This window comes from Sorghum bicolor, chromosome 2 (genome assembly GCF_000003195.3).
Source record: "Sorghum bicolor cultivar BTx623 chromosome 2, Sorghum_bicolor_NCBIv3, whole genome shotgun sequence".
NCBI classification, from domain to species: domain Eukaryota; kingdom Viridiplantae; phylum Streptophyta; class Magnoliopsida; order Poales; family Poaceae; genus Sorghum; species Sorghum bicolor.
In genome coordinates this window covers 59,557,853-59,579,875 of record NC_012871.2, presented here as the reverse complement: position 1 = coordinate 59,579,875, position 22,023 = coordinate 59,557,853, and the positions used below count along the sequence as shown (strand labels likewise).

At 44.9% G+C, this 22,023-nt stretch overlaps 2 protein-coding genes across 2 annotated transcripts; one reads left to right on the top strand and one right to left on the bottom strand.

Annotated features, from left to right (window-relative positions):
- Positions 12,735-18,531, top strand: LOC8062114 (BTB/POZ domain-containing protein NPY1). Its single transcript, XM_002462345.2, has 4 exons — positions 12,735-13,610; positions 15,826-15,895; positions 16,395-17,564; positions 17,682-18,531. The coding sequence occupies exons 1-4, from the start codon at positions 13,549-13,551 to the stop codon at positions 18,237-18,239; spliced, it is 1,860 nt and encodes a 619-aa protein (XP_002462390.1). The 5' UTR covers positions 12,735-13,548; the 3' UTR covers positions 18,240-18,531.
- LOC8062113 (ubiquitin-NEDD8-like protein RUB1) lies at positions 18,945-20,925 on the bottom strand. The gene is made up of 3 exons (XM_002460180.2): positions 20,686-20,925; positions 19,386-19,645; positions 18,945-19,257 (listed from the first exon to the last, which is right to left on the bottom strand). The coding sequence occupies exons 1-3, from the start codon at positions 20,776-20,778 to the stop codon at positions 19,149-19,151; spliced, it is 462 nt and encodes a 153-aa protein (XP_002460225.1). The 5' UTR covers positions 20,779-20,925; the 3' UTR covers positions 18,945-19,148.

Here is a 22,023-nt window from a genome sequence, read left to right as displayed (position 1 = left end):
CCGTCGGTAACCGCGCGCGTGGGGCGGACGGCCATGATTCGCGCAATCACGAACGCATGCCTGCGGCTGCGGCTGCGGCTGCGGCCGTGTCTGTGCCCGGCCGGCGGCCGCCCGGGCTGTGGATCCTCACAGCAGGTTTTCAGCGGCGAGCGGCGCGTAATCATGGGGCGAGCACGCGGCGGCATCATCGTCAGGTCTCACCAGGGACTCGCTCGCTCGTACGACACGGGCACACGGCGCCACATCACGGCCATCCGATACGGCGTCGGCGGCCGCGATCTAGCTCGCCGGGGAAAGAAATTGCACCGTCCGAGCCTGGCGCCGGTAGCACAGTAGCCTCGGCCGTGGGGCGCGCGTTCGGCTCTGGGTCTGGCCCGGTGCACCACCACCAACAACAACAGGTTCATGATTGCTGGGTACGAGAAAGATCGTGTGCAGATTCGTGCACGGCTCGGCTGAGGTTGACACGCAGGGCCCTCCTTGCAGTCCCAGTGGCACCTTGCCTGCCGGGCCCACGTGTCTGTACCAACGAACCAGTTCGCACGTGGGACTGCTTTTGCTGTGCCTGTGCCTGTGCTGGTGCTGGTTCACGGTTCTCAGTTTCTCACAGTAGCGTACTAGCACTGGCATTGCTCTATGTACCAGTACTGCAACGACACAGAATGACGAAAGAGCAAAACGTCCCGAGCCTACGGCACTATAGCTGATACTCCTAGCCGACTAAATACTAACAGGGTTAAGGACACAAACCCAGTGGTGAAGGAACGAATGTAATCAATGATGACTGAAATTTTTTGGCGAGATTCCAAGGCGGCGATCCAATCCAGGTGCCTGCGATGCGGGGCATGATTGCGCATGATGCCACGGCAGGCATGACGGCAACGGCAGAAGGCTCCCTCGTCTTGTAGGAACCCGAGGATCCCGTACGTGAAGACGACGACGACGACGACGATCATGAGCCGCCGCGCGCGCGCGAGGACCATCGATCGGTCTGGCTCTGGCGTCGAGTTCGCGCCCCTAGCTAGCTTGACCGCCCCGGCGACCGGAGTAGTAGTAGCAACGCAACGGCAATGATATGATTCGCTGCGGCGAGGCCATTTCCCGAGGCAAGACGAAATCATGCGGACGCAAGCACGCAGGGTGATCCTGATCCTGACCAGGGTCGGACGGACACGGCACGGGACACGGGCTTCGGTTTGGTCGCCTGCCGGCCCCGTCCCAGAATGCTCTGCTCCCGTGCTCCCATCCGATCCACCCCGTGACATGCGGCAAGGCACTGTGCAGACTGTGCAGAGCTCCAAGCGCGCGCGTTCAGACACGCCGATCCGTGAAATGCACGTCGATCGGCTGTAGACGCACGCACGGCATGACAGCATGCATGCATGAGCCCGTGCTGACAAGTCTCGACACTGTCGCCGGTCTACACCGCACCCGCACGTGTGAGCACAGCGCCGACCGCCGGCGACGGACACCTCCCACCCACTGCATGTACCGCTACCGCGCGCGCGGCGCCCCACGGACCACGGCCACCCCCATCTGCCATCTCCCCGGGGCCGGGGCCAGCGCTAGCTAGCCCGTCGTCGTGACCGGTCGCCGACACGGACAGCCCCAGCGACGCCCGCCACACGTGTGGTTACGGTCTGGGACTGGGGAGGATGACGGTAGGTGAAGTGCCTTGTTTGTTCATTCACTTTCCATTCATCGACCGATCGCGCTTTGCTTTCACTGTGTGCATGGTATTTTTCCAATTTGGAGTTTTTGGATCCCCTTTCGAAATGCAGAAAATATAAGTCTATCCGAAAACAAAACGGCCCTTGGTTAAAAGCAGAAACGACGATATGGATGATCCCCCTGCCGATGTAGTACAGTTACAGTGGGTGTGGCCGGCCGTGTCACGGGGCAACATTCTGCTGGCACGTCGTCCATATCGGAGCCTAGATTCTAGAGATCGGTGGCAGTAGTAGGCCTGGTGATCGAGGTCCCCGGCCGGCCGGCTTGCCTTGCCTTGCCGGCGTGATCAAGCAGGACTGCAGGGTCCCGTCAATGTCCATCCTCGTCGGCCAGTGCAAGCGGCCGGCCGGGCGGGTGCGTGACCACTGAGCAGCGTCGGCTTCTGCTTGTCCGGACTGTAAACTCCAGCCAGCTCCTACTACGATCTATCACTAGCTATAGCGGCTTTGCTGCATGCCTGCGGTGTTCAACACGAGCCGAGCTTGCCACGCTTTAGGGTAGCATATAGGAGGACATCGATCGATGGGCTTTTACTGCTGGGCACAAGTGCCCCGGTGAGGTCGCTCTCCGTCTACATGCAAGTTGAGCAGGACGACGCCGGTCTCTAGCTAGGGTTGGGTCGCCATGTCTGAGACACAGCACCTTTTCTGCTAGCTAGGAGGAGTAGTAGCTAGCTTCTTCCTCGGTCACCCCATACTACAGTGCAGCTGGCCTGATGTGCCACTTGAAGATTCGGTTGGAACGGCCGGGAAAAAAGAAGGTGGGCCTTGCTGCCTCTGTTAAGTAAACATGCATGAGAGGTAGTAATATTAGAGGTAATGCTGCATTCTCCGGTAGTACTTTACCTCTTGTAATCGATCAGAACGCTGGATAATGTTTCTCAGATGAATGAATCTCGATCCCTCCTGTTTCCTAAAAAAAAAAAAAAAAAATTCTCAGATGAATCTTGTCTGAAACCCACATGAATACTCTCTGAATTTTTGGCAGAGTTACCGCTTGTTGAGCTGAGCGATTATTGAGGTCGATCGACGGCAGCATAGCATTTTGTGTCTTCCGTTCCGTTCCGTTCCTCTCTACGTTCTGACTGCCTCTGCGCTGTGTGGGCGTGGCCGGATCGGATGGCGCTCGCCACGGCGTTGCGTGCGTGCACCGCGCGCCCAGTGCCCACCCGACCCGACGTACGTACGCGCGCGGCCATTTTTACATTTATGGCCGCAAGCTCTGGCTGTGCCGTCTACGCCAAGCAAACTACTACTACTACTACTCCTGCGGGCTGCTGCGGCCCTCGAGGCCGCGCCGAGCAGAAACCTTGTTGAGCGCTCCGAGGCAGGCAGGCAGCCGAAGCCGCCGAGAGAATCCGAGGAGGACGTATGGCTGACGCGCGCGTGCTTGCCTGCACGCCGTCACGCCGCCGGCTGCTGCGTGCCTGCGTGCTTCTTTTATCTGCCCCCGTCGATCGGATCGTCGGAATCGGAGTCGAAAATCATCCTTCAAGTTGCCACCGCTTCCCGTGTACTAAGGCCCTTGTTTAGTTTCCAAAAAATTTTACAAAACTTTTCAGATTCTCCGTCACATCGAATTTTTAGACGTATGCATGAAGTATTAAATATAGACGAAAATAAAAACTAATTACACAGTTTGCGGAATTGACGAGACGAATTTTTTAAACCTAGTTAGTCCATAATTAAACAATATTTGTCAAATACAAACGAAATTGGTACTATTTACATTTTGCATAATATTTTGAAACTAAACATGGCCCAACCCGCGCCCGCCTAATAATTAAACCTGCAGCTAGGCTGCCACATCGCACGCAGCATCTCGATCGTACGTAGTACTACGCAGCAGCATATATATCTCGCGCAAGCATCGACATGCATGGCATATTGGCGTGGCAGCAAATAATGGCCCCACCATGCATGCCGCCATGCACGGCCGACCTGGGCTGGGAGTCCTCACGTCCACGCGGGAGGATGGCCATTATTTTGGACGCCATGCCATCCCCTGCCTCCCCTCGCGGTCACCGTTGGACAAGGGTTGACAACTTGGCTACCATGCTCCCGTTGACTCACACTGCACACAGCGTGAGGCCTAGTCAGCATGCATGTACCTTGTGTACTCTCTATGTCTATAAAAAAATTGTTTAAGACAACGATACGGTCTTTAAAGTCTAACTTAGACTCCTTATTTTATAAAAATATTTATCAGAAAGTAGTATAAGTATATTTTTATAAAAAATATTTCTTAAAAAATAAATCTATTTTTTTATGCTTTTAAATAAAAAACTTAAAAGTTATTTATGATTTATATTTTTAATGTTTAACTTAAACTTTGTCCAAAATAACTTTTTTTATAGGTATAGAACGAGTACCATACTACACACACTTTGTGTCTTGTGTTGACCTACCCCGCTTTTGTATATACAGATTAGTTCAGTCACAGTTAGGCCTTGTTTAGTTCCGAAAAGTAAAAAGTTTTCGGTACTGTAGCACTTCCATTTGTTTGTGACAAATATTATTTAATTATGGACTAATTAGGATCAAAAGATTCGTCTCGTGATTTACAGCTAAACGGTATAATTAGTTTTTGTTTTCGTCTATATTTAATATTTCATGCATGTACCAAAAAATTCGATGTGATGGGAAATCTTAAAAACTTTTTGGTTTTTAGGGTGAACTAACCAAGGCATTAATAGAAGGGCGTGTGTCGTGTGTGTCTCGGGGATTGCATTGCATGTCACCAAGTTTTCCTGCTCGATAGGGTGTGTTGTTGGGTGAAGCTAGCTTAAAAGGTCATTTACACGTACTATGAACAGGATCGAGTGGTTTTAATTTTTGGATCGTGGTCGGTGCGCGCCCGGCGCCGCTCCTTAGTTTAATTAATCGATCAACGGGCAACCATGCATTGCGCTGCATGCATTTAATTTGGTCTTCCAATGCATTTCTCTCGGGCGATCGACGTGATTCGCGGCGAACATGCTCAGCCGTGCACACGAGAAGCCCGGCCATCTGCCGGTGAACTGCATCTCGCAACGTGCTTTGTCGAGCCTCTGTCTCTTTAACTGGCCTATTATTACCTACGATACGATACTCGCTTTGCATCAGTTGCAACTACGATACCCCGTAGTACTTCTTTTATTTATTTTATTACTCAACTTAATTATATATAGATAGATCTGTATATATATCTTCTGAACACGGAATTATTAGAATTATGCACTTGAGCGGCGAATATATATATTTGCTTTCGATGATCGTACGAACACTAGCTAGCTTGCTGGGCCAAAATGCATCATCATTGCAGTGTCATGCAACTCGTACCTTGATTGATCTAGATTTGCTAGCTAATAAGTACTGATTAACATGTCATATGGCTGAGTGTAGTGTCGATGTGGTCCTTGCAGCTAGCTAGCCCTACAAAGGGAATCAGAGGCCGGGTTGCGCTTTCAGTGTGTGTAAGGACACGGTACTACTACTCAGCATGCATGCAGCCCCCCCTCGATCGGCCTCACATACCGTGTGTTTGGTTTGGGGTTGGGTGGGTTGGTTTGGATCCAACCCAGTTTTTGGAAACGGAGCCAACCCGTCCAGTGTTTGGTTGCACTTCTGATTTTAGGGACGGAGCCAACCTATTTTAGTGTTTAGTTGAAGAATTGGGGACAGAGCGTCTCCGTTCAGTGTTTGGTTGAAGGAATTTAGTGTTTGGTGGGAGCCAACCCGGCTGGAGCGGCTCCGTCCGCCAGATTTTGACGGACCCTGAAGCCAACCCAACCCTCCCATCCTCCAACCAAACAGCCACAGGAATGGAGTTCGCTCCGACCCGGCTCGCCCCGCTCCCAACCAAACACACGGTATATTTACTTGCTGGCGAGCGACAGCATGCAATTGCTTGCTTCATTCGGAGGGAGAGGTGCATGTTACCTATATTTTTGGTTGCGGCAACAGTGAGGCGTTACCTTTCTCATAAGCTAATCATTAGCAGTTAATGATGGAGGCGAGAGCATCTTCATTAACTCCCTGATAGGTCACTATGGCCGACCTATCACCGCCGTCCGGGCCGGCCGGGTCCTCTCCACGCCAGAATCATGCATTTTGCATACATTGAAACTTGAAAGGGAAACGATCCAATAGATGAGTAGAGGTTGGACCACTTGTAGTACATGTTGATTCCACGCCACTAGTGCAGTTCCCACCTGGTTATCAATACTACCTGGTTGCCAAATCACACACACTTCAGCAGTGGTAGTATAATTCTGGCATTTTGAATGTCGGCGATGATATATTGTGTGTGCGTTAAGAATAAACACGCATACTCCTTCGGATTCAAAATATATACTCCATCCATGGAATATTTTAAGACATCTACCAACACAACGTATAGGTATCGTGAGAAAGTGAGGTTCTGGGAAGATAATTAGATAGGAAACTCTAGTTTGGCTATACAATCACTAATAGACATATGGGTTTTAATCCCAGTTGAGAAAGTCCTTTAGTTCCGGTTTTCTCAATCGGGATTGGGAATCCGAGACTAAAGGTCGAGGCTTTTAGTCCCAGGCCATGCAACCGGAATTAAAACCCATCTTGGGAACTAAAAAATAATTTAAATCTTGCCGTGTATCTTACTTACCAACTCAACTGCACACCACAAATCTCTATTAGTCCTGGGCTTAATTTAGAGCGGGACTAAAAGTTAGAATCAAAAGTCTGTTCGCTAATAGTGAATTTTGGAAGCTGTATAGAATTGTGAATGAAAACAAACAGATCTGTTGCTAGTCTTTGGGATGGTTTATCCCTCAAGTGTACCTTTTAGTAGAATGGGTGATGAAAATCTTTTGGAATTGTGGGATTAGTTTTGCCAATTGGCTTCCATAATTAGTTATAGTGAGGAGGAAGACTCATTAGTGTGGTAGTTTTCTACTAATGGATGGGAGATACTACTCTGCCCAATCTTTTTACAAAGTTATTAGTTTTAGAGGTATAAAGCCATTTCTCATTTCTGCTATTTGGGGATATTAAAACCCCTCCAAGAGTTCAATATCTTCTTTGGCTCCTTTGCAAGAACAAAATCATCTGGAATAATCTTGGTAAGAGGAGAAAGATAGATGATCCAAGTTTGTTTGTTCTATAATGAAAAAGAGTCAGCTTTTCATTAGTGCAGCAGCTAAACAATTATGGGGTGTTTCTATCAAAGATTATTTATGTGCATTTGGGAGATTCCTTAGATACTATAAGGAAAGTTTTGTCTTAGTAAGAAGAGAAATGGCATTTTAAACATTGTTACCTCTGCTGCAATTTTTGGAGCCTTTGGAAAGTCAGAAATGACTGAATCATTCGGAGAAGTATGGTTATACTTCTTTATTTATTACAAGGAATGAAGAAAGTAATATCTCTATTTCTTACTCCCTCCATCCTAAATTGTAAGTCATTTAAAAAATCTTAGAAAGTCAAAGCATCTAAAGTTTAACCAAATTTATATCGTAGGATAATAATATTTATAATATCAACTAAGTATCATTAGGTTTTCATTAATTATATTGTCATAGTATATCTATTTGATGCCATAAAATTTTGTAATAAATTTTTTCTATAATTTTGGTCAAATTTGAGATGCTTTAACTTTCGAAAATTCTTGGAATGACTTAAAATTTAGGATGGAGGGAATATATATCCCTTTGTATTATTAAGTTCATATGAGATGCAAGTTGACTTTGTTGCCAAGGATGCTCTACAAACTCTAGAGAGCACACGGACCATGAGTTGACTCCACTACAGCGTTGTTGTTGTTTTTTTTTGGTGACTACTGCACCAACGTGCATGTATGATCCCATGTGTTACAGTCCCATCAACCAGTCCCATGCATATGCATGCATAGATACCTCGATCGATCTGCTGCATGCGGTAGAGTATCGGCATCTAAAAATGGTACCTTTTGGCAAAGCCGGTACCGGTGCAGATTAGTTTATTTAGCCACAAAGTTCTTCACCAGCCCCGGCCCGTCCGTCGTCGTTTGACCAAGATTCTCGCCCGGCTCGCCTCTAAAATTAACAAATCCTCCGACCTCCTCCGCCCGTCCGGTGGCCACACCTCGAATTCGAATCGACCTGACGACGCCCGTCGTTCACGCGTGCGTGCCTGTTCGCTTGGTCATACGCCATGGCTGAACTGATTTGTTATAATTAAAAAACACTACTTAATGATTAGTAAATTTATAGATAAACTTAAGCGAACAAGCTTCCGTCGACGATCACCAACCATATTGCATTGATGATTGTGGCCACGCGCGAAATCTCGCTCGAGCGATCCATCATCATCATGCCGATCCGTCAAGGAAGGAAACGAAACAAAAAACAGAGCCATCTGCACGTAGTACGGCTCGCCCCCGTGCCCACACGGATCGTCGTCCTCTCGCATTTGTTGCGGACCATGCCATGCCGTCGACATGCATGCATGCAGTTGCATTGCATTGCAGACTTCTTGCTGTGCGTGTGGACGGTGTGGTCGCCACCGGCTCGATCGCGTCGGTCTGGGGGCGTCGGGTGAGCGAGCGAGACACCCTCTTTTCGTCACAAGAATTGTTAACCATTGAGCAGTGTTTTTTTTCTTATAAAAATCAGTTTCTTTGACACCATTTTTAGGCACGTGTCTAGGATGGTAGGATAGGGTGGCAGTACGATGCGGGTTGCTGATGAGGATGGTTGCCGATGCCGATGGCTGGATAAAAGGGTCTGCCGATGACTATGGCAAGGGGATTGCCGATGATGCGAAGGAGGAGTCCGGAAGCTGCCAGTTGTCATGTGGAGGAGTTTCGGTTTGTCACGAAGGATAGTTTTATTATTTCCTTAATTATTTACATCGTTTTGTATACGGATTCCGTGTAATTTGGAATTCGAATTCTAATCGTGTCTGGTTGTAGCTCTTTGAGCAGGGTATAAATATAAACCCTAAGACCTTGTAATAAAAAGAGAAGAAATCAATCAAATACACGTTTTTACTCATATTCTAGCATCTACTTTTCGACGACTTCGTCATACTTTTTTCTTTTTATTACGAGTTCTTAGGAATTCGTCGACTTAAGCTCGGCGTATTCTCGAGTTCCGCGTGAGTACCTCTTAGCCGTGACATCCGGGCGCATCGCTGTTGTCAGGACTAAAGTATTCGAGTTATCACCTTTGCCGATAGCAAGGTCAAATCGGCTGGCACGCCTTAACGTTTGAATCGGGTATTAGCCCTTTGTGTTTGCAGATCAGTTTTGCATCAACAGTTTCAACTATGAATTATGAGCCAAACGAATAGAGCGCCAGGCCCGCGCGCGGCGGCCGTCGACGGCGAGCGAGAAAGGCATGCAGCAGGGTCGTCGCGCATGCACAGAAAGGTGGTGGTCGGCTGGGCGACTTCCATGGCAATGCATGGGCCTAATTAACTACTGTAGAATAGAAGAGATCGGTCGGTCGCCGATGCAAATAGAATAGAATTAATCAAGGATCATGCTGCCCTTTTGCGCCTAATCTTTTTGGTTAACCTATTGTTTTCAGGTGATCCTCTCCCTCGCGCTCCGTATCCTTGTCATCAGAGCCCATCCTGGAATCATCAATGATCGGAGCGTGACGTGCCCTCCGCCATCGATCGCCTCGAGCTTAAATTAGCTAGCTTCTCAGTGAAAGGTGAGATGCATCTGGCCGGCCGGCTTTGTTCATTCGTTGGATTAACCCGCAAGCTTTCTCTAGGGCATCCATAGGCCCGTGGATGGAAGAAAAGCTTTCCGTATGTAGTTGATGGGGTGAACTCTAGAATATGTACTCATCATTACAATGGTTGTACGCTACTAAAGGTCGGTTACCTTGCAAAATCTGGCATCTGGCTATTGCGCAAAAGGATTGCACGTTTTTACATTAAATTGCAAAGTGGACGTTCGGAGGTAAGAGGAGGATGTCCATCTCGTTGTGGTTTGTATTTACTATTGTTAATATAATGCACCTATTACCGGCATCCCAGGTGGCCAAAAAGTTGTACATAGACGCTCAAACACATCCTAGTGTACTAAAATCTATATTATTATATTGAACACTGATCAACCTTAATTGCGGTGTCGACTAGAAGGCCTATATATGCCCGGGATGCTGAGCGGCGATGGCGCTGCTTGTGTGAACCCATGTTGCCGTCCGTGCGAAAACAACTCATGAAGCTTCTGTATGTTTTCCTTCAAAAAAAAAAAAAGCTTCTGTATGTTGCCGGAGTCACCGCTGTAGATTTCTCCGTACGTCTTCATGGCTGACGTGGATAGAGATGGCATCCTACTGGTTAGCCCCAAATGCTTTAAGACAAGATGGTCATCTCGTTTAGATGCTAGAATATGTGACATGCTCTACACCGCTATCCGCCCGCACCTCTTGAGGAGCACGGACGGTGCACATCCGCCATGGGCCATCTCATCTTCGGCCAGCTCCAGTAGTGACTGTCTCGCCTTTAGCAAATTCTGGCATTATTAGCTGCTGGTTTTGGTCTTTAAAGATAAGCTTGAAAGAAAGAGATCCATGAGCCCTTTTACATTGCCACAAAACTTTATCGTCTATGTATGTAAGTAAGTTTAATGAGGAGGCAAAAGGCTGAGAATGGATTTATTTTGACTCCATGCATGCACATGATCTGTATTTTGAGTGGGCAAAAACCTATAATAATAATAATAATACTCTATCTGTTCAAAATTATAAGCCGTTTTAATTTTTTATATTTATTTTGCTATGTATCTAGATATAATATATGTCTAAATGTATAGCAAAATGAATACACCAAAAAGTCACAACAACTTATAATTTAGAATGGAGGCCTCCATCTTAAATTATAAGACGTTTGATTTTTTTAATACCAAGTTTGACTATTTGTATTACTATAAAATTATGCAAAATATTACTTCTTTGGTATGATTTATTAATAAAAGTTCTTTAAAATAACTTAAATTTTACTGTATTTGTATAATTTTTTTAATAAGATCCGTACTCAAACTTGAGTAAAAAAAAATTAAACATCTTATATTATATTATTCTAGGACAGACGTAATAATAAAGAAATGATGAGTCGCCGAGTCGGTCTCACAGGCGAGCGTCTGTACTTGAGTCGACTCGAAGAGCTCTGTTTTCAATTGCATCTACGTACTCTCTCCGTACTAAAAAGACTATTGTTGTTGACTTTGACTAATCATGTTTGACCACTCGTCTTATTTAAAATTTTTATGCAAATTCTAAAATAAATAAATCGTTATTAAAGTATCTCTAATGATCAAATAAGTCATATCAAAATAGATGATATTTATACAAAAAGTTTTAATAAAACAGATGGTCAAACAATATATCTGAAAATCAACAACAACAGTCTTTTTAAGACGGAGAGAGTACATCTAGCACGTACGATACAATTGACCAGGACTTGAGATTGGAGCAGTTCTTGGCGGAAGTGACGTCGTCTTTTACAGTAGTCCGTATAGCTCGGCCTTGTTTAGTACTTTAGTTCACCCTAAAATCAAAAAAAAATTCAAAGATTTCTCGTCACATCAAATCTTGCGCCACATGTATAAAATAGTAAATATAGATAAAAATTAAAATTAATTATACAGTTTACCTGTAAATTACGAGATAATCTTTTAAATTTAGCTAGTTTATGATTGAATAATAATTATCAAATAAAAATAAAAGTACTATAAAAATTAAAAAAAATCGAAACTAAAGCAGGCCTTTGTATCTGGTTGTCAGTTTGACATGGCTGCCCACTTGCCCAGTGGCCAGTGCCCACTCCACTAGCTGATTTGTGTGAGGAGTTGTGAGGTGTACTGTTATTGATTTATTGTAAGAGAAAAACACTACTGAATGACCGGTATATTCGGCTGACAAACTCAGGCCTTGTTTAAATACACCATCACATCGAATCTTACGGCACATGCATAAAACATTAAATACAAATAAAAAAATTAACTAAATGTACAGTTTACCTATAAATTACGAGACAAATCTTTTAAGCCTAATTACTTCATGATTAGATAATATTTGTTAAATAAAAATAAAAATACTACAGTGTCAAAATTCAAAAAGTTTTTTTTATCTAAACAAGCCCTCAAGTCGACGCTCACCCCGGATGGGTTCACCAACCAACTTCACTAGCAGACTTTCATGAGAAACTTGCTGGTTTCTTGTGTATCTATATGTTAAAAGGTGTTTGACTGTGAATGTTAAAGTTTAACAGATACAGTAGTATTTTTATTTTATTTGTTAATTAATGTCTAACTATAAACTAATTAGGTTTAAAAAATTATCTTGTAAATTATTCTTTAGATATATTTTTAGTTTCGTAAATAGTCTATATTTAATACTGTATGTATATATCCAAATATTCGATATGATAGGTGATAAAATTTATCGCGTGAACCAAACATGGCCTTAGCTAGGCACCGCGTGGCTATCAAAGAAATGTCTGATGTTACGAACCGCGAGGGTTTCACAGAAATAATTGTGGCAGGAATTTTACCCCAATCAATTTATTCTCACTGGAAAAAAAATATAGAAACCAAAAAATGAATCTTGCATTCCAAAGGGTCCCTTCAAAAGGAGAAAGATTTCGGATCTTCTCCGAATGATCATCAGTGTTGAGAACTCGGAGAACGAAACCTTCTAGAAGGGAGTCTACGTGAGGGGGTTAGGAGGAGAGGAGGAAGGATATTGCGGTACGAGTACGACGTCACTGCCTCGGCCTCAAATTCTCTCTTCAGGAAAAATAAAAATAAAATAAAATAAAAACGTGGCCCTGCTCTCCTGCTGGCTGCTGCTGCGTAGCGCGGTGCACACACAGAAAGGGACGTGTGCTGTGTGAAGTGCGAAGGCTTCCAACCCACTGCGAGTCTGCGATGCACCCACAGAGACAGAACACACAGTCACGGATGGCACCACCCACCGGCCACCGCGCACCCTGAAACGTTCTTCTACTATTAATAAAGCTGTGCAGGCAAATGCTAAAAGCGAACCGATTAAGCGCGCAATTAGCCATGCTAAAAACAGTGGAGTACGCACTGCCATGCCACGGCGAAATGTGGTTCTGCTCTGCTGTTCGCAGAGCAGAGCGTTGAAGTGAAGGAAAAGAGGCGCGGCAGCACAGCACAGAGAGAGGCAGAGGCCGCAGGGGGAGGGAGAGGGGTATTGGGAGGTCGAAAAAGGCTACTCGTACGCCACAGCACAGCCTGGGGCTCTGGGCTGGGCAGAGACCAGAGAGAGGGAGAGAGAGGAGGGAGATGCCGTATTGACATTGCAACAAGCGACGAGAAGGGCGGCTTTGGCAGGCGGAGCAGAGGGAAAGAGGTGTAGAGAGAGAGTGTTTTTTGGGTGGAGTGCACTGCAGAGAGCAGAGCGATCGAGAGAGCCAGAGGGGGGAGTTTAATAATATCCCATCACTCACACGCCACGGCATCATTGGCATTGGCCTGCCCGCCTCCTCTTCCTCCTCCCCTGCTCGTCGCTCGCCGTCCCGATTCCTCCGTCCTCGCTCCTCCAAAGCCCCGCTCTCTCCCTCCCTTAATTGCCGCGCTCAATCCCACTCACCAACCTTCCCCCGTCTTGGTTCGTTGGAGCAGCAGCAGCAGCAGCAGCGGTAGCCGCGCGGCACTTGCAAGCAAAGCTCCCGGTCCCGGCTGCTTGCTTGCTTTGCTTTGCTTTCTCGTGCCGCGGTGCGGCGGTCGGTGCATGGGAGCACGGCTTTGTTGAGGAAAAGGAAGGAGAAAAGGCGCGCGCGCAGGAGCCCAGCCGCGCCCGGCCGGCCGAGGAGACAGAGGGGAGCAGGGAGGATGAAGTTCATGAAGCTGGGCTCCAAGCCCGATGCCTTCCAGTCCGACGGCGCCGACGTCCGGTGAGCACACACACGCCTCCTTCTCTCTCTCTCTCTCTCTCTCTCTCTCTCTCTCTCTCTCTCTTCCTGCTCAGGCAGGCAGTCAGGCTCGGTACGGTGATCTTTGCTTGCTGCCTTCCAGTTCCAGTATGTATGTTCTATGGCGTCTGTCTACCCAACGCTGCTCCCTAGGATCGCCGCATCCTCTCGATCTTGTTAAAAATCTGTGTTTTTCTTTGACTTAAAAAAAGGACGCTCGAGTCCTGCTGATTAACAACAACAACAACAACCTGCTCGGACTCGTCCCCTGGCCCTGCGGTCGAAGTCGAATGATGCAACAGTACTGTTCACTCGATTAGGGGTGGCGCCAAACACTCATCTCTTTGATTTCCCATCTACTAGTACTCATTTGGAGGGATTCCTTTCGAGGAACTAGAAGAACACCTCTGTTTTGTGTTTGTGAGATGGTGGTGGTGAAGGTGGCGGGTGCTAACATGGGGGGTGGTTCGAAAGTCCAAACCTTCTTGCATCACCATGTTCTTGTTTGGACTGTCGTCCTGCTGCTTTGGTTTCAGAATAACCAACTCTTTTGTCCTTTCGTGCCTCCTTCCTTGATTTCGACGTGACATTGTACTTGGATTTCCTTTTTTTTTCTTTTGGTTACATACTCCTCCTAGATAGGCGCACTTTTTTTGATTGCCAATACCATCAAATTCGTTCGTACTTGCGGTTTCGTCCAAAAGCTTTGACCTTTTTCATTCATCTGAACCGGCCGCTTGAACGGGCTATAAAACAATGCTGTATTGCTATTTTCTTACCAGTTTCCGCGCGTGTTTTGTTTTTTTGGGGATTGGGGGTTGGGAGTACTCTCTGCATTCTATTTATCTGTTGTATGTATGCTGCGATTTTCTGAGCTAATAGATCTATGTATTTTTTTTTCAAAATTTCTCGCTGGCATTCTTTGTTTCTCTTGGGATTAGTTGTTTGTGTCCATCCCCTTGTCGTCACACTACTTGCTAGCTGTTCAGCGATTTGTTTTACCGTGATGGGCAATCCTCTGATTAAAAAATAGCTCTCGTCGAGATGCGATTCATCATTGGGTCATTGAGCAGAAACCTAGTTTATTTTCATCACTGTTCTTGTTTATAACAGGTTCCTTGGTGTCCGTTAGTGCTGTGCTTGCGTTTGAATCGGATTGTTCTATTTTATTTCCTGGCTAGAAAGTGTATGGCTTTGTTGTAGGCTTTTTTATCTGAATTTGTACTTGCTTTATCTGCTCTTTTGTGGCTAGTGTAGGTCAGATCTGAGGGGGTAGAAGCATTATGCTTTACTCTTGTGTTATTATAAGGTAGATACCACTACGTCTTGCTGTTTTATCTGGGCAACTTGGTAAAGTTAGCTGGCCTAGTTTATTGTTAAGGAAAGTAGAAAACGATGGTCATCTCACCATCTTCCTAATCATTGATCAGCCTTCACTTTACCTTCAGTTAAAGAATCCACCGCAAGTTGCTTCGTCACCAACTTATCTTTGGAAACAAACCAGTAGTATTTTTGCACCACTCATGAGTGCAAAGTGGCAGTAGTAAGTGGCACTTTCGTGGTGGATCTTGTGGTGATATGCTTTTGAGGTTGGTTAACCACACGAAGGAACTGCAAGATCTCAGTTTGGGCCATCCAGATTCTCCATAAGTGGGGGAAAGGGTTGGTGTTAAGCTCAAGCGAACATCAGAGATTTTGGATCTTAGTGTCCAACCCATTGCGTGCGTGTGCTGTTTACCAACTCTAATGACGCCTTTGGCCAACAATAGTGACGCCTTTGGCTGCTTTTGTTAGCTGAACTGGAATAACTGGAAAGCGCCCTGTACAGTCAAGTGATTACAGCTACTGCATGTTTGCCTCCATTATTGGCCGGTAGTGCAGGTCTTTGACAGGTCTTTAGAGTCTAAGATAAGCTTTACACATACATTGTTGTCGATATGCCTGACTGCTGATGGTGCATCAAAAGCCATGCATTGGTGGGACACACAAGTTGACTGTGGATTCTTAATCTCCGGTAACTCTTAGGTTCATAAAGTTTTGGCATCGATCTTAGACTGTGCATGACTGATGTAGTGATATGAGTAATCTGAAAGTGATCGACTAAACTACTTATCTTTCCGTGATTATTATGAGAAATATATTTGTGTATTATTCTGCAATATGCCTTTTGCTTACAATTTTTTGCTGATGCATGCAGATATGTGGTCTCTGACCTTGCAACAGATGTTGTGGTGCATGTTGGCCAAGTAAAATTTTACTTACACAAGGTCGGTGCCCAGTATTTTCTACTATTGCACTGATTTAGAATTGTATCTATTTTTTATAATAATGACACAGGTTTTCTAAGTGAGCACTATTTAAGATACATATTTAGTCATTTCCTGAGGCCTTCTGGCTTAAAATACAAATTTGAGGGGTTATGTCATACTCTAGTAACAGAACGTTCTCACATTTATGTTTCGCTCAAGACTGTTGTTGGGCTGTCTCTTTCCTTTATCTACCAGATACTACTTCAGATGTTCCTTTTTACTGACATTTATATATATAAAAAAATTCTGTGACAATAGTTCAGCTGAAAATTTAACTGAAAGAATTTTTTTGTCACTGTGCGACTAAATAATCCAACCACCAATTACTTAACGCATCTTATCTGCAATTCGCTTATGTTTTACTTTGGATGCTTTTACTTTTGTGTTGGATATATTATTCATATACGTAACAATACATGAGTGGTGATTGCCTTCTATTATTGGTTGTCATATACAGTTTCCCCTCCTTTCCAAGAGCAGCAAGCTTCAAAGATTAGTTCTTAAGGCCGCTGAGGAGGTGACTGATGAGGTTCGCATAGATGACCTTCCTGGGGGAGCAAAATCATTTGAAATATGTGCCAAGTTCTGCTATGGGATGGTGGTCACCCTCAGTCCACACAATGTTGTAGCAGCAAGATGTGCAGCGGAGTATCTTGAAATGACTGAAGATATGGAAAAGGGGAACTTGATATTTAAAATTGAGGTCTTCATAAATTCTAGCATACTTCGTAGCTGGAAGGATTCCATCATTGTTCTCCAGAGTACAAAGGCCCTATTACCATGGTCTGAAGAGCTGAAGGTCGTGGGTAGATGTATCGATGCCATCGCTTCGAAGACATCTGTGGATCCTGCCAATGTAACCTGGTCATACAGTCATAATAGCAAGAAAGGAGGAACTTGTGCTGAAATAGTCGAGTCGGCAGGAAAACCATCAATAGCTCCCAAAGATTGGTGGGTTGAGGACTTGTGTGAATTGGATGTTGACCTGTACAAGAGAGTCATGGTTGCTGTTAAATCCAAGGGGAGAATGTCACCTGAATTGATAGGAGAGGCACTTAAAGCCTATGCAGTTAGATGGCTGCCGGACTCCTACGATGCATTGGTTGCCGAGGATTACATGAGAAGGAATCAATGTCTGGTCGAGACAATAATATGGTTGTTGCCATCTGATAAGAGTTCAGGTTGTTCTTGCAGATTTCTCTTGAAACTGTTGAAAGTGGCTATACTAGTTGGAGGTGGGGAGCACGTGAAGGAAGAGCTTATCAGAAGGATCAGCTTCCAGTTGCACAAGGCTACTGTTAAGGATCTCTTATTACCTTCTACTTCACCTAATGATGGTACATATGATGTTCGGTTGGTGCATAATCTTGTCCAGAGATTTGTTGCAAGAACTGCGCTGTCTCATAATGGTGGTTTCATTGAGAAGTCTGATGAAAAGATGATTGAGCTCAACTTTGAGCAAGAATCCACTTTGTCGGTAGGAGAGCTTGTTGATGGCTACCTGTCTGAAGTAGCTTCAGATCAAGACCTTTCATTGTCTATGTTTGTTGAACTAGCGACAGCCGTGCCAGAAGTGGCTAGGCCTGTTCATGATAACCTGTACTACGCAGTCGATGCATATCTCAAGGTATGTTCAAAGATAAAAGGCGAACCCTTCATGCGTCTAGGTCGATGTTCAATGGTTGCTATTGAACATTGTTTGATTGTTTATACTATGAATCATAAATTTGTTCATTCTAATCAGGAACACCCAGACATAAATAAATCTGAGAAGAAGAAGATTTGCAGCCTGGTGGATGTCAAGAAGCTCAGCACAGATGCATCCATGCACGCCACACAAAATGACCGCCTGCCTCTCCGGTTGGTGGTTCAGGTCCTTTTCTTCCAGCAGCTGAGGGCTGGCTCAAGCAAAGAACTCGCCCTGATTGACAATGGAGAACAAGCTTGCACACGGCCTATGGAGGATCAATGTGACCCCTGTGAAAGGCGGATACCGAAACATCCAAACTCACTAAATAAGCAGGTGACAAGCCTGAGCGCGAGGGAGAGCCAGCACCACCGGATCAGCGAGCACAGGGGCGGAAGGAACAGCTTTAAGGACCAGATTGGGGGCATCCTGCTGCAGTCGCGATCCAGGAGGATCTTTGACAAGCTGTGGAGCAGCAAGGGGCAGGGCGAGCATGGCGGCAAAGGCTCAGAGACGTCTGGTAGCTCGCAGAGCCCACCGTTGTCAGCAAAGCCTGCAGAAGTGAAGCCCTCCCCTCTTCCCCCTCTTAGGAACAGGCGGTACTCTGTTTCTTAGAGGGTTTTTCCCCCTCCTAGTTTAGAGCTCTGGTTTAGGTTGTTGTACAGAAGGAAGGTAATCAGCTGCTGCTCATCCTCTTTTTGTAAGCAGGTCAATCTGCTGTTCTCTATGTGATCATCCATGCTGTAGCTTTTACTGTAGTGGCAGATCAATCTGCTGTTCTCTATGTGATCCATCCATGCTGTAGCTTTTACTGTAGTGTAATTTCAACTGGGAGCAAATCCAGGGCCTGCGTTCTTGAAAATGTTTCTGTGGCAAAGGTAAAAGGAAAAATCAACACCTTGTATCAGATCACTTCGTAAGACATGGATCACATCACGCAGTACTGCCATCACGAATCAATCCTACCAAATAACAAAGACAATGGCTAATAAGCCGTGCTGATAAGTTAACACTGCAAAAGATGAGACAAGTGAGTCTGGAATTTAAGGCCACTAAAATGTTCAGACAATATGCGGGGAGAGCGAAACAACTAATCACATTCTCTTTGGTTGTATAATCTGGGCCTGCTTTTATCTACACATAATAAGTGGGGGAAACTGCAGTTTGATCAAAAATAAAAAGCAGGAAACTACAGTATAAATAAAAAGAACAAGATTCGTGTTAACCTTTTTTTCCCCGTATTTTTAGTACTAGCGGATGCAACCACACCCAAGGTATGAAAACGATGAACACAGCAACAAGATTCAAATAATAACAATAAAAATGTGTAAAAGCCAAGACAGGTAAATCTGGAACAATTCCGTTGAATCAGATATCAGATAATAACATGGAAGACATCCCCTTCCACTGGGCACAGGCGCAAAGCTGATATATGTTATTATCTCTTTGCAAGTTCCACATCACCAGGTCTGCACAATTCGCAGCCAACATAACAGTTTATCTGTCTGGCTCATCAGGTTTAGACTAGTAACCACCCCTCAGAGCAAGGACAAGATGGAGGACAGAACCACCCTCGATGTTGTAGTCCTTTGCGGTCTTGTCATCGGCAAGCTGCTTACCAGCATAGATGAGCCTGCAAAGGCGACAGAAATCACTTCATCAGCATCAGACGTCAGGAAAGCATAATTGGTTTCAAGTAGAATAAGCATTTTGAAGAACAAATATTAGCAGTTGCAGATATAACTAAAATCTGCAGGGTACCTTTGCTGCACGGGAGGAATGCCTTCTTTCTCTTCAACACGCTCCTTGATCCTATCAATCGTGTCAGTGGGTTCTATGTCGATCTCGATCTCTTTCCCAGTGAGAGTTTTGACCTTGATCATGGTTCCACCCCGAAGCCTGAGGACCAAATGAAGAGTTGACTCCTTTTGGATGTTGTAGTCAGCCAGTGTGCGGCCATCCTCCAGCTGCTTGCCAGCGAATATCAGTCGCTGTTGATCTGGGGGAATCCCTTCCTTGTCCTGTGACAGTGAACAAAATAACATGTCAACTCTTTAGTATCAAATTGAAGATGTAGTGACCACTAACTCACAGAACATAACGGTGACATCTCCAAAGCATGATTAAGGTCGTGGTAGGAAAAGTTTACAAACCAATGACCAATTTGTCATAGTGCAAGGTTGCATATAAACTTTTCAAATAGGAAATTATAAGAATGCACTATACATAGACTACCGAAAAAAAACAGAGATAACTTGAAGAGAGCAAAACCGCAGAGAGAATTTCCAGGGGAATAAAATAAAGGATGCCTAACAAGACACATATACATAACTTGAGGAGAGCAAAACGGCAGAGTGAGAATTTCTAGGGGAATAAAATAAAGGATGCCTAACAAGACACATACACTTGCCCTTAATTGTTTTTTTAACATTGAACCCTATAATAGGCTGCATCTCAAGATGTCCACTATATCTAGCATCATGCACATATATGCATGAAATTAGTGGAAGCATCTTTTAGAAGATTAACTTAAAAAGTCCATAAATATATAGCAATAAAAACAAGAGAATATATTCTTCTTTGCATCATAATGGATTTAATAAGTATTGCTGTGAGTACAAGGAACAGATTTTTTTTTATATTATATCAAGCTGCATCAATTTCTATTGAATGAACCTACTTTTAAAGGAGACTAGCATAATTGTTGCAACTCGGAAACTAGCATAATTGTTGGAACTCTAGTGTGCTTCAGTTGTAGGCGCAATTGTATTTAAAACAACAAAATTACACATAGTACTGAATACGTTTACTTAAGCAGTCAAAAACACAACCTTCCGGATATGCTATATCTGCTCAGCCTAGCAATCCAAACTACCTCATCAATAATATATTCCCAAAACTAAACTTCCACATTAATCTGACCGGATCAATCCAAGTAACATCGGATGAACATCACAACAGCTAGGGTAAACTTGGATCGATCGGACCATCGACTCGTCGCATATAGATAGGTCAAAACAACTCGCCGGTAGCAACAAGAACAAGGATGGGGAGCACGCACCTGGATTTTGGCCTTGACGTTGTCGATGGTGTCGCTGCTCTCCACCTCGAGGGTGATGGTCTTCCCCGTCAGGGTCTTCACGAAGATCTGCATCTTCTCCTCGCCTCTTCCTCCCTCGCGCAAGGCCGGTCAGGGGACTTGACGGCGCGGCGCCGAACTCGAACAGAACTGCGTGAGAACGAAACCGAAGAACGCCCAAGAAATTCTTTCTTTCTTCTTTTGTTGGGTTTCTACTCGGGTTGGGCGGATTTATAGCGGGGGTGGCGGCGCCGTGACCGGGTGTAGGGATGAAAACGGATCGGATACGGACGGATATCATCGATATCATATTTGTTTTCGTATTTCTGGTCGAATTCGGATTCGAATACGGATAATGTCAACTATGTCGGATAAGATACGATTGGATGTCGACATCATAAATATACGATTTAAGTACTCGGATACGGATACGGTATCGTATGTTGAACATTCGGACTCGGATACGGACTGATCTGAATCCCTCTAAACGAATTCGGTCTCGAATACGGTCGGAAAATATCCGTACCGTTTTCATCCCTAACCGGGTGCTCCACCACTCCGACTCGAGTTGGAATATTCATAACGATTTTTATAATTAGCAAATAATATAGTCCTATATACATAATTATTTCACCATTTTTTAATTAAAAACAACTAAATATAGTGATTATATCTGTACAGGCAATTTACGGAAATAGATTCTAAAAATCGGAAATAACTAGAATGCATTTTTTTTGGTTTCCTGTGTTTTCCTTGTGAAAGTAAATCAATTCCTGTGAAATTTCTACACAATTCATATGAAATTACTGTGTTTCAAAACTACCCTTAATGTTAAACATCACATAATATAATTCTACTAGTGTTAGAGCATCTCCAACAGTTATGCAATTGGAATTTGCCATTTGTTCGAGTTTGCCAAGTCCCTAAACGTTTTGTCAAAGGAAAAATAAGTTCATCTCCAAATGTTTGGTATTTTTGACTTGACATTTCCCAAAATAGTGGACCCAACTATTTTTTTCTGGAATCTTTCATCTTCCGGGAAATTTTCTCGCGCGTCGCGCGGGCGCTTTCTTTTTCGCGCACAATTCCTTCGCCTGTCGCGCGTTCCTTTGCCGCGATCGATCTCCGTGATCAACTCGACGTTGCAGCAGCGCGTGGACTTCGACGTCTTCCTCACGGCGGGGAACCCCAACAAGATGACGGCATTGTGGTACAGGAGCGGCACGGTGAAGATGCGGCGATGGATCTCCTAGCCTCGCGTCGCTGCAAGAAAAGGAGGCGGCGATGGATCTCTTCGTCCCTGCACGAAGAAAGAAGGTG